At 39.4% G+C, this 13327-nt stretch overlaps 1 protein-coding gene across 1 annotated transcript in view; it reads right to left on the bottom strand.

Annotated features, from left to right (window-relative positions):
- The window catches only part of LOC132882507 (collagen alpha-1(XIX) chain), a 740050-nt gene that overhangs the window by 513805 nt on the left and 212918 nt on the right, over positions 1-13327 (bottom strand). The window contains exon 14 of the mRNA XM_060915622.1: positions 8713-8739. Within this exon, the coding sequence (XP_060771605.1) occupies positions 8713-8739 (27 nt within the window). The remainder of the gene's footprint in view (positions 1-8712; positions 8740-13327) is intronic.

Genomic DNA, 13327 nt, shown 5'->3' on the forward strand with positions numbered 1-13327 from the left:
GTGCCCTGGAAACTGGAGCTTAAGGCACACCTTTTTGTGCTGTGGGTGTTCAAAGTCAGACATTCTCCTGCAAGTGATGATATCATTATAGTAGATGATGAGTCCACCCCAACTAGAGTCATCAGGCTGGTCCCATCTGAAGGAGGAGTAATCAGGTACTGCTAGTAGCTCTTCATTTACCTTCCTATTTTGGAAAGTTTCAGATATGCAGAAGATGTGAGGCAAGGATATGATAAGACTATGTTCAAGATAATCCCAGTTTGTGCATAGTCCCCTGATATTTGCAAAGAATGTTGTGAAATGATTCTGAACTCATCCTGGATTTGGGTGAATGTCTCCACAGATAAGTGAAAGAAGCATCAAAGAAATCAGAAATAAAATCATAATTCGGTTATCATGGTAGATCCTAGCAATTGTCAGCAACAAATAATCAGTCCATTTTGAGGTTATTCTTACATGTGATGTGACAAGAGAATAAGATGACTTGGGCTGTCAACCCAAGCCAAATATGTCCAGGGGCCTAAGCCACTTGCTCCTAGGATTGAAACAGGGTTGTCCCCTTCACAGCCCATACAACCCTAGCCCAAGCTAGGGTTGTCATCCCCATAGGGAGCCTAGCCGGCTCAGAATCAGAAGATTCTTAACTGCCCCTTTACTTGCATTCTCTCTCACAATGTATACCCCTTTAAACCACTTTAGGACAAGAGCATGCCTAATAATCTTTTTCTCTTTCGATCCCTCTTTTTTGACACGCTTCTATCTGTGTTTCTGTGGCTCCTCTCACTCTCCTAATCTGCCCAATTCATTCCAATACTTCTTCTGCTGGGACCTTTCTGCACATATTATTCTCTACTGCTGCAGACAGTCTCACATTGATGCCCCAAAAATTGCACTTGCCAAAAACACTTATGCTCAAGTCTCACATTTGCTTTAGTGCATTAATGTTCAAACTGTGATATGCGGGCTCCCTCTAGTGGTATACTATATGAGTGAATTTTTTTTAATAAAGATGAAATAATCATTTAAAAATCTCATCTCATTATCTCTAGCCGCTTTATCCTGTTCTACAGGGTCACAGGCAAGCTGGAGCCTATCCCAGCTGACTACGGGCGAAAGGCGGGGTACACCCTGGACAAGTCGCCAGGTCATCACAGGGCTGACACATAGACACAGACAACCATTCACACTAACATTCACACCTACGGTCAATTTAGAGTCACCAGTTAACCTAACCTGCATGTCTTTGGACTGTGGGGGAAACCAGAGCACCTGGAGGAAACCCACGTGGACACAGGGAGAACATGCAAACTCCACACAGAAAGACCCTCGCTGGCCACGGGGCTCAAACCCAGACCTTCTTGCTGTGAGGCGACAGCGTTAACCACTACACCACTGTGCCGCCCTCATTTAAAAATATACATTAAAAAAAACTTAACCATGAGATCACTGAAATTAAATTTCAACTAGGTTTTGTCTTTCTTGAAAGAAAAGTGTATTTGTTTTTATATCAGCCAATAAGCTTCCTAGGCTAACCTAAGTGTTTGGAGCATTAGCTTAAATGGTTGACAAGCTAAGCTGTGATGGAAAAAGGAGGAAGCAAAAATGATGGTTCAAAAACATTACAATTGTGGCTCCAAACAGGAAGTATTAGAAAGAGAAATGTGGTGAATATGTCAAGTAGCACAGCAGAACCTGAAGTCAATAGCAGTGAACCCAGCACAAGTGCTAGTGGCACTTGTAGCAGTGTCAGTGACATTTCCATGGTACCCATTAGGAACAAATTACACAAACCAGTAAGGAAATTACTCGAGTTACATCAAGTTTGGATTCTTTTGAAGTGGGACAGAGGATAAGCCCAGGTTGCAGCATGTGGTGTGCAGTGATGTTCTTCGGAATGAATGTATGAAACCATCACATCTAAAACAGCATCTTACAACCAAGCACACAGTGCTGAAAGACAAACCAGTTGATTTTTTTTCCAAGAAAATGCAAGGAACTAAATCAGTCCAAATCAACAATTCAGTTTTGTGCCACATCCATAACCAAAGAACAAGAAGCTTCATATTGCACCAGTCTCCTCATAGCAAAAGCCGGTAAGCCACACATTTATTTATTTATTTATTTATCTATCTATCAACAATACTGTATTTAAACAGGCAGTCCAATTCAGTTAAGGCTGGTTTAAATCGAGGCCTGTAATATAACTAAATAACATGTACAAACACCTAAAAAAGGTACATAAATATGTGAATATATATGAACAAAACTATAGGCTATGAATACACATATATCCAAACTAACTACACAAATGAAGTATGAGACTGTTCTTGAATTTAGGGAATGAGGCTTCCTTTCTCAAATTATTTGGACATGTATTCCACAGTTTAGCTCCATTTAAGTGAGAAGAACTATGATACTTAGCAGTTTTAGCAAGGGGCAAGCCGAGAAGATCTTTATTTCTAGTATTATATGTATGGAGATCACAGGCGATTGCTCTAAGACAACGAGGGAGGCTCAGACTCCTCTAAAAATGACGAACATTGTGTAGGATGAATTGCGCTAGGCTTATGTTATAGCCGACCTTATAACATTGCTATTTCAGATCCAGAATCATAGAAATATATGTGCTCAACCCACTACAGTGCGAAATCATTCCCTTATAACTTTCCCCAGTTCGCCTAATGTGTGCGTGAGTTTTTCCCCCTCGACAGCGCGATGCAGCCCAGCCTCAGTGGACTTCAATGGCATTTGGGAGTTATGCGCTTTCAATCTCAAAATGCAAGACGATTATTGGACAAATACTGCGAAAATGCCCGCCTATGGACTCCGAGCCTCACAGTGGGAGGGACATGGCAGTTTCCGCGAGGAGACTGGTGATTGGTGAAAGCAGCCGGATATTTTCTTTGATTGACAGCTCGTTTCAAATATAGACAGGCAGCAGTGAATTTCAGTTCAGTCCCATGCGGATTCGCAAGTGCTGTGGTGTATTGTAAGAGATCAGCTTACATTTCGATTTCATTCATTACATAGTTTCTACCAGCTTTTTTAGTTTGTATATATTTTCATTGTAAATAAAGTGTAAATATAGTGTTGTCAAGTTTGCTATCTTAGTTCCAGAAATTTCGTTTGAGTGACTGAACTTGAACTTGAGGGGGCTAGTCAGCTAGCAAGAAAGCTGCGCACGGATGCCAAGCATTGCTGATTTAATTTTGGCGAAGCCATTTGCCAGTCTTCCTTTCAAGGAAAAAAATAAAATTAAAGAGTAGGGTAGACCAACACCTCAAATTGACTTGGTGAAAAAGGTAGGGAATAATACTCGTTCCTTTCAGCTCTCCTGGTACGAGAAAATGAATTGGCTAACAGCAAGTGACCCACATCAACAACAGTAAATAGGCTACTTTAGTAATATGTCATGGATGGACCAAAAATATAGAATCTATTTAAAATGTTTATGCTGAGTATATTATATTGGAATATATATTTTTCTGGATATGAATTAAACACAGCTACAATTTGGAAAACATTTTTAAACAAAAACACAGCCGAGAACATTTCACACTACAGACCTGCATTAAAAGGGTTATCAAAAGTCAATAAAACATTTATCAGTCAAAATAAGTAAAATATAGGGAAAGTGTGTTTGAATGAAATGTGTGGCACCCAGCTCTATGTTTGGCTCCCCAAGGTCAGTGCTTGTGCCTATTCCGGAACACTGCTGTTACTGCTGAGGTTCCTGACAAAGAGCTGCTTTCAATAATGATCAATTTTTAAACAACATGCCACAATTTTAAAATATTAAAATATACACACACACCCCAACACCACCATCATGTATATTGGACAGTAGGCTAATGGGCCAAAAGAACCTGTTATTTCACAGTTTGTGACCCTGCCAACAATCAGCCAGATCAGAGGCAAGAGTATGGGCAAAATTGATGTGTTTTTTCTTTTAAAATCTGGAAATATCGTAACCAACCAGCCTCCCCTGTTTGAAAGACTACCAGCTGCCACTGATGGAGATTGCATGAATAGTGAAAGTCATGTAAAAGATAAGCAGGTGCAAGGCCATATAGGTGCATGAAAATTTGTAGGCAAATTTGACATTTCCTGTGAGAGTCTAATGATGGGCAACTAAGAATGTGACTGATTTCATGATGTTGGATTTTGTGACAGTCAATAATACTGTCTGCATGCCTTTGAAGTTTTTCTAAATAATCGCAATTAGTTTTTCCACAACCATTACAGACAGGTGAACAGTAATCAAACAGGGGAAGTATTATGGTGTTATACAAAGTGATACAAGCCTCACGAGGGATGATTTTATGGGCTTTCCGTAACATGCCCAACTGAGATGAGATTTTGGTGGAAATGTGGTCAATATGGTCATTCCAAGAGAGGGTTGGCTCAAGCATAGCACAAAGATACTTTGATAAACTCTACTTAAGGTCTTATCGCATGCTGTAAAACAAAATTTGGTAACCCTGGCAAGCCTTTGATGTGATAAGCATTATTTTATTTTGGTTTTGGAGTTGTTAAGGATTAGAAAATTGTTAAGCCAGTTTATATTATTATCAAGATATCTAGATAAGAAAGATTTGATTTATGCAATGGTGCTACTACTGAATAAAAGCAAACCATCATCAGCAAACAGCTGAATTTCACAGTTCTGGACTACAGACAGCAAATTATTGATATACACTATGAAAAGTAGCGGGCTAAGTATGGAACCAAGTGGAATGAAAAAGTGAACAAACTGTGGGTCAGAGACAATACCACTAACATTGACACTCTGAGTTCTATTAGTCAGGTAGGCTTTAAACTATCAGTCATTAGAAACTGCAAATTCAGTGGAAAGTTTGTTCAGCATGATGTTGTGGTCAAAGGTACCAAAGGCTTTGGAAAGGTGTAAAAAGGCCATTCAAGTTGATTGATCTTTGTCCATATTGTGGAGCAGTTTGATAGTGACATCTGTGAGATATGTGCTGGTTGAATGCAGTGGTCAATAGCCAGATTGACAGATAGATAGGAGCTTGTTATCCTGAAGGTATGAGTAAACCACAGTGTGAACAGTATGCTCAAAAATCTTGGCAAATACAGGTAAAATTGAGATTGGCCTGTAGTTAGCAATATCAGTTTTTGAACCAGCCTTGTGCATTGGGGTCACGAAAGCATGTTTTCAGTCAGATGGGATCGCACCTTCAGCAAGAGATTGATTAATCAGAACAGTAAGCAGCTTCACAAGTGCAGGAGCTCCGTCTTTGAGGAGACGAGCAGGGATGTTTGTAAGACCAGTAGACTTTTATGTCTTGATTTTATTCAACTCCTTACAGACAGAATCTTCATTAATTCTGGATAACCTGAAAATGCTCTGTTTTAGGTGACCATGCAAACATGGAAAAGAAAGACAGCATATTTACCTTGCCCAGGCCGGAGTCCACCAGGGGGCGAGGTATTGTTTTCGGTTGGGTTTCTTTGTTTGTTTCTTTGTTTTTTGTTAACAATATTACAGGAAAATGGCTGGATCAATCTTCATGAAATGCTCAGGATAGATGGGCATTGATCTCAAATAGAACCTCCAACATTTTAAGCGTCATCCAGTCAAGGTCACCAAAAAGGTCAAAATTGTTTTTGTCATCGTGCTGTAAGAATGCAAGAGTGTAACAATCGTGCACTGTGCATGCACATACACATGTTCCAATTAAAATAGCCGGTGAGCGTATACAATTCAGTTCGCCATTCAAAATAAATGAACTAGACTAAAGAAATCACTTTCAGACATGTTTACACTTATTACAGAGGGAAAGTGCTTGTCCCCTTTTCCTTGACTTCTTTGGCCAGTGGGCCCATGTGTGATGCAGATGTGACAGAGTTGTTATGGGAAGTTGTCGAAAAGAGTATTGAGACCACTGAGCTCTAGCGCTGGGCCTTTTCCAGGAAATAAGAGTTTCAGTCATGTGTATGTATGTCAGCCTCAGTTCGGAGGTTTCAGTTTCAAAAACTGTAAGAGGCAAGACTAGAGTAATATAAAGTACAGACACTTGGTATATTTTACTTCTGTGATTTTTAAATTGTTCATTTTTGGATTATGCTTCATTTTTGTGGCTACTGCCTTATAAAGTAAATATCTCATCTCATCTCATTATCTCTAGCCGCTTTATCCTGTTCTACAGGGTCGCAGGCAAGCTGGAGCCTATCCCAGCTGACTACGGGCGAAAGGCGGGGTACACCCTGGACAAGTCGCCAGGTCATCACAGGGCTGACACATAGACACAGACAACAATTCACACTCACATTCACACCTATGGTCAATTTAGAGTCACCAGTTAACCTAACCTGCATGTCTTTGGACTATGGGGGAAACCGGAGCACCCGGAGGAAACCCACGCGGACACGGGGAGAACATGCAAACTCCACACAGAAAGGCCCTCGCCGGCCACAGGGCTCGAACCCGGACCTTCTTGCTGTGAGGAGACAGTGATAACCACTACACCACCGTGCCGCCCATAAAGTAAATATATATGCTATATTTACTGTATGGACATGGTATCAGAAAACAATTTTATTTATAAGCAGTAGCCACATGTACCCATAGGGTACCTATTTTTTCCATGATATCTTCCTTCATGTTCATCATAAGTGTTCCTGAGAGAGGTTTGTTTTGCCTGGCAACACTTGTTTGTCTTATTTTTATAATGGCTGTTAGAAAATAGCAAACTTATTTGCTACCTCGCATGGCTCATGCGTCAACTCTCAAGCACTTTCCAGAGATCCTACACCAGAGGTCTTTGTCTTTAAAATCACAGATTTAAGGATTTTCCACAGTTTTGCAGAGTCTTTTTTGTTCTTGTTGATGACATTAGAGTAATAGTCGCACTTCGAATATCTAATGAGGCGCATGGTTTTGTTTCGAGGATCTCTGTAAGTTATTCATTCATGATCAGCTTTTGTTTCTTGAGCTCTTCTGTGATGAAAATCACGTCTACGCATCATAGCTCTAATATCACTAGTTAGCCATTGTAAACTGACTGCACAGGCTCTTTTAGTTGCAAGAGGTGTGTGCTTGTCAATTATGCTGTTAAGTGTCGCTGAGAACACATTCCAAGCCTCATCGACAGTTTAGAAAGTGTCAACCTCATCCCAAGAGATCTCATCTCACTCATCTCATCTCATTATCTCTAGCCGCTTTATCCTGTTCTACAGGGTCGCAGGCAAGCTGGAGCCTATCCCAGCTGACTACGGGCAAAAGGTGGGGTACACCCTGGACAAGTTGCCAGGTTATCACAGGGCTGACACAGACACAGACAACCATTCACACTCACATTCACACCTATGGTCAATTTAGAGTCACCAGTTAACCTAACCTGCATGTCTTTGGACTGTGGGGGAAACCGGAACACCCGGAGGAAACCCACGCGGACACGGGGAGAACATGCAAACTCCGCACAGAAAGGCCCTCGCCGGCCACGGGGCTCGAACCCGGACCTTCTTGCTGTGAGGCGACGGCGCTAACCACTACACCACCGTGCTGCCCATCCCAAGAGATATTATGCAAATCTGCAAGAAATTTCTCAGTTGAATAGTTCTTGTAATTCCTGCAATGTATAGTCTTGGGAGGGCTTTGCTGTTTCTTAGCTCGATTAATTAAAAATATTAGTGAATGGTCACTGATCAAACATTGAACAACTCCAGATGTGGTGACATTATCAGTGTCAGTAGTGTATATATGGTCAATTAGTGTTCTAGAATGGGCTGTGATATGTATAGGAGCCTTGATTAACTGAGGCAATTGATAAGTAATGAAAAGCTGGCAGAGATCTCTAGCATCAGTTGACGGTCTTTTATGTAACATATCTTGATTAAAATCACCTAAAAATAGCATCTTGATACCCTTAGTTGAAGCTCACACCAGCATTGTTTCCAGAAAGGGCTTATATGTGTTATAAGCAGCTTTATCTGGGCAGTAGGTTGAACAAATCTTTCTTTTATGATTGGGAAATGTAATTTCCAACCAAGTAGCTTCAATGTCCAGATTGCAATGTCTGGCAAAAGGTTGGATGCTGAACCAAATTTGAGGCTGAAGCTGACCTCAATTAACCCTGTAAAAGTAAATTCAATGCATGAAATGCTTTAGCAATACCTTATAAATATCCTCTAAATGCATAAATGCCTTAGAACAAATGTTGTGTATGAGATATAAACTGACAGTCTTTACTCTAGTATCTAATGAGTGATGGCAGTGAGATAGATCCCCATTATGAGGTGCAAATGATTTATCATTATGCTTTTAATGTCCTCAACTAGATGAAAATATATTATGCACAATGTGTTATGCAAAGTATTATGCACACTGCTCCTAATTAGGCATTTTAATGCCATTAGTCAATACAGACTGCCCACTTTCAATTAGGCCCAAAAGCCTTGATTTACAGTTGTCTTCATAAAACAGAAACAACCACTTTTGTAGAAGTTACTTCATTATACAGCAGTGCAGCTCATTGCGTATTAAAAAATGCAAATCATGTGAGACCAAAGAACATTTTGGTGAGAACAATAGTCATAACTGAGATAAGTCAGAGCACAAATACAAACAGTCCAACACAAATTTAAAATAAAAATAAAAACCTCAAGATCAGAATATTAGAGCTCAACATTATGAAGAGGAGTTTATTGACGAGCATACATGTTCTATGAAATGGTGCAAGACATACTTACAGAAAGTCCTGGGGGGCCTGCATCTCCCTGTAAGAGGGAAATTTTTCAAGTTACATGAATGTAGGAAAAATGTTCATAGATATAGTTCATAGTATAAATAGATGGGTTTAAAAGGTGATTACACCAAGGAATGATGTCAAAAACATTACTCTGAGTGTAAATGCTTTTAAATTCAGGCTTTTAAGTTTATTTTTTTTCTGGCACCATGACATCTTCCTTTTCCTGAAGACATTTTCCCTCTTTTTTTCAAATGTAAAGGTACAGAAACAAACTATGACCTATAATTAATCTAATACTGAGATTCTTGTTTATTATTATTAAACTTTTTTTTTCTGTAGGCTTAATATTTCTGACACTGTTAAGAAGTAGTGAGGCTCTTCTTCCTTTGTCCTGTCATAAAATATGAGAGGTCTTAACAGAACCCAGACATACTCGCGCAAAAAGACAGTAAAAGCTCTGTAATGTTAACAAAAAGACGTGTTGTATGAAGAATGTTACATATTGAGTGGACATCCATTTAATCTCCTCTAGTTTACACTTTCTGCTTTGAGGAAAGTATTGCGACACAGACTATCAACAATATTTCTCATGTATATCAGTGTGCTCCTGGTTGGGGGGAAAAGCACACAGAAAAGTAGGGTTACTGTCTTAAGAGATCCATAATGATCAGGCACCGTGTGTTGCATAATCCTTGTCAAATCACACTGTCATGAGTCAGCTGTTGTATCTTTATTAAAACAATAGGTCAGAGTTTAGTCATAAGCTATGTTCAATCTAACTGACAAAATAATAAAGAAGGGCTGTATATGAAAGAGCAATTTCTGTATATCACATCATGGGGGGGTTAGCTATAATGAGGCTCAAAGTCTCCTTTTAAATAGCATTAATTACCAACATTCTTCATCGAAACCTCACTGGTATTGTTCCCTCTTCTCTCCATTGCTACGTAGTGTCCAGCAAGTGTCTATTAATTTAACTCAGTGTCTTTTATTTAACTCATCTTCCTTGTATTTATAAATACTATAATACTAAAAAAAGATTCATATATGATTTCATATACATAATTTCATTAGTGTTGTCTGTGAACACAAGTGATGTTGCTTTGTTGAATTATGAAAATTAAAAGCCATCAGAAATGTTCCGGCCAAACAGTAATTAAAAACAGAAGCATGCAGTGTGTGTTTGTGCATGTGTAGCCTGGTTTATATTTCAGTTTTAAAGTATATTTCTGTTGCAACACAGAGAAGGGGATCATGGGAAAATGTGGTGTGCAGAAATGTACCACTGTGCTGTTCTGTCACAAGCTAACGACGTGTTGAGTGTATCTGCATTGCTATGGATTTGATGAACGCTTATTAGTTGGTAGAGGGACATGTCCAGTTGGAAATATTTTGATGTTGTAACATTTCTTGCATGGGTTTAATCAATTTCAGAATAAAATTGTTTAATTAGAGTAATACACTTCAAAATACACCTGAAGTATAAACAATACAATGCTGAACAATAAAGTGTCAACAATAAATTTTTTGTTGCATTGGATCCAGTACTTTTGATCTTATATACAGTGGATAAAAAAAAAGTGTACACACCCCGTTAAAATGGTAGGCTTTTCTGATGTAAAAAAAAATAGACTACGATAAATAATTTCAAAATTTTTCCCACCTTTAATGTGACCTATAACCTGTACAATTCAATTGAAAAACAAACAAATCTGTTCGGGAGAAAAACATAAATATATATATTTTTAAATGTACAATAAGCTGGTTGCATAAGTGTGCACACCCTTAAACTAATACTTTGTTGAAGCACCTTTTGATTTAATTACAGCATTCAGTCTTTTTGGGTACACATTTGCCATCAATTAAAATGACTCTGATTAACCCCAAATAAAGTTCAGACATTTACTTAGTTGCATCCTCCAGCAAAAGCCATGGTTCGCAGAGAGCTTACAAAGCATCAAAGCGATCTCACCGTTGAAAGGTATCAGTCAGGAGAAGGGTCCAAAAGATTTCCACGGCATTAGATATACCATGGAGCACAGTGAAGACAGCCATCAAGAAGTGAAGAAAATATGGGACAACAGTGACGTTACCAAGAACTGGATGTCCCTCCAAAATTGATGAAAAGACCAGACGAAAACTGGTCAGGGAGGCTGCCAAGAGGCCTACAGCAACACTGAAGGAGCTGCAGGAATTTCTGGTAAGTACTGGTTGTGTACTACATGTGACAACAATCTCCCGTATTCTCCATATGTCTGGACTATGAGGTAGGGTCAAAGAAAAACATCCAGGCCCAGCTAAATTTTGCAAAAAAATACATCAACTCTCCCAAAAGCATGTGGGAAAATGTGTTATGGTCTGATGACACCAAGGTTAAACTCTTTGGCCACAATTCCAAAAGGTACGTTTGGCGCAAAAACCACACTGCACATCACCAAAAGAACACTATACCCATGGTGAAGCATGGTGGTGGCAGCATCATGTTTTGGAGTTCTTTTTCTTCAGCTGGAACAGGTGCTTTAGTCAAGGTGGAGAGAACATGAACAGTTAAAACAGTTGATTTTGGCCCAAAACCTTCAGGTGTTTGCTAGAAAGCTGAAGATGAAGAGGAATTTCATCTTCCAGCATGAAAATTACCCCAAAAAAGTTTTGGAATGGCCCAGCCAGAGCCCAGACCTAAATTCAATTGAAACACTGTGGGGTGACCTGAAGAGGGCTGTGCACAAGAGATGCCCTCACAATCTGACAGATTTGGAGCGCTTTTGCAAGGAAGAGTGGGCAAATATTGCCAAGTCTAGATGTGGCAGGCTGATAGACTCCTACCCAAAAACACTGAATGCTATAATCAAATCAAAAGGTGCTTCAACAAAGTATTAGTTTAAGGGTGTGCACACTTATGCAGCCAGCTTATTGTACTTTTTTAAAAAAATGTTTTTCTCCCTAACCGATTTGTTTGTTTTTCAATTTAAGTGTACAGGTTATAGGTCACATTAAAGGTGGGAAAAGTTTTAAAATTATTTATTGTGGTCTCATTTTATTTTATTTTTTTACATCAGAAAAACTTATTTTAATGGGGTGTGTACACTTTTTATATCCATTGTATATCCGGGAAAGACCTAGTCTTTGAGAAACAAAGATGGGCTGAGGATCTCCAGTTTGTCAACAAATATGTGAGAAAATTATTAAAATATTTACAATATAATGTTTCTCAATTAAAGATATGAAAGGATTTGGATATTTCACTATCTATGGTGCATAGTATCATTAATCAGTTCAAGGTATCTGAAGGAATTTTGGTGCATAAAGGGCAAGGGCGTAAGCCTAAGCTGAACACCCGTGACTTCCAATGCCTCAGATGGCAATGCATCAAGAACCGTCATTCATCTGTAGCTGATATAACCACATGGTCTCAGGAGTACTGTACTTTGGCAAACCTTTGTTAAGCAAGATAATACAGGAGTTATATCCACAAATGCCAGTTAAAACTTTATTGTGCAAAGAGAAAGCCTTATATTAACTGTGTCTAGCATTGCCATCAACTTCTCTGGGCTCAGAGATATCTGGGATGGACCATCATACAGTGGAAACATGTATTGTGGTCAGATGAAGCAGTATTCCAAGTCTTTTTGGAAGAAATGGACGTTATGTGCTCTGGACCAAAGACAAAAAGGACCATCCAGACTGTTACCAGCAAGAAGTCCAAAAGCCAGGATCGATCATGGTTTTGTCAGTGCCCTTGGCAAAGGTAACTAACACTTCTGTGATAGCAACATTTAATGCAGAAAAGCACAATGAGATTTTGGAGGAACATAAGCTGCCTTCAAGATGACAATTTCCAGGCATATTTCAACAAGATAATGCAAACCCACATTCTGCACACAAAGGCATGGCTGTGAAAGATGTGGGTGCTTGTCCCCTCTGTCCCCAATAGAGAATGTGTGGTGAATTTTGAAATGAAAAAAATGACAATAACCCCATAAAAATCAGCGAATGGCATTTTGATTTGTAGTGAAAATGTGTTGATCATGCGAGTGCAGTTTTCATGCAACATTTCCTTGGTGGTACTAATAGTTCACTATGTGTTTTCTTGACCTTCTGAGCAGAATTTTGTGGTCTGTTACTCAACAAATCTGGGAAATATGCCAATAATCTACAGTCGAGATTGCCTCCTGATGGATTCACAAGGTTCTGTATCATCCGCAGTCAGTGAAAGTGGGTGAGACTGGGTCAATCTGATAGTAGCTGCACCCTGTGAGTACTATCCCAGCAATGCCAAGCATCTGCAGGAAACAGTTGTGACCTACTTTGACTACCCGGACTCTGATTCTGAAAATTTGATGTTAGATGACATCACTGGCAATGATGACCAACATGCTCAGGATAATGACTGGCTTTCAGCGAGACCAGAAGATAATTAAATTTTTGGTAAGCTGTTCCCTGGCACTGGTTAGTTTTTTCTTTTTTATCAGACATCTAGTTTTTGGTTTGTTTACCTGACATGTTTCGACGTACGTAACTGTCGTCTTCCTCATAGTGTCACCGGATGTTGTTGGTGACGCATCTTATCCGCTGATGTTTCCGAAGGCGTGACCTTCCTGTCTGGTTTGACAGGTCGG

The sequence above is a fragment of the Neoarius graeffei genome, chromosome 3 (genome assembly GCF_027579695.1).
Source record: "Neoarius graeffei isolate fNeoGra1 chromosome 3, fNeoGra1.pri, whole genome shotgun sequence".
NCBI classification, from domain to species: domain Eukaryota; kingdom Metazoa; phylum Chordata; class Actinopteri; order Siluriformes; family Ariidae; genus Neoarius; species Neoarius graeffei.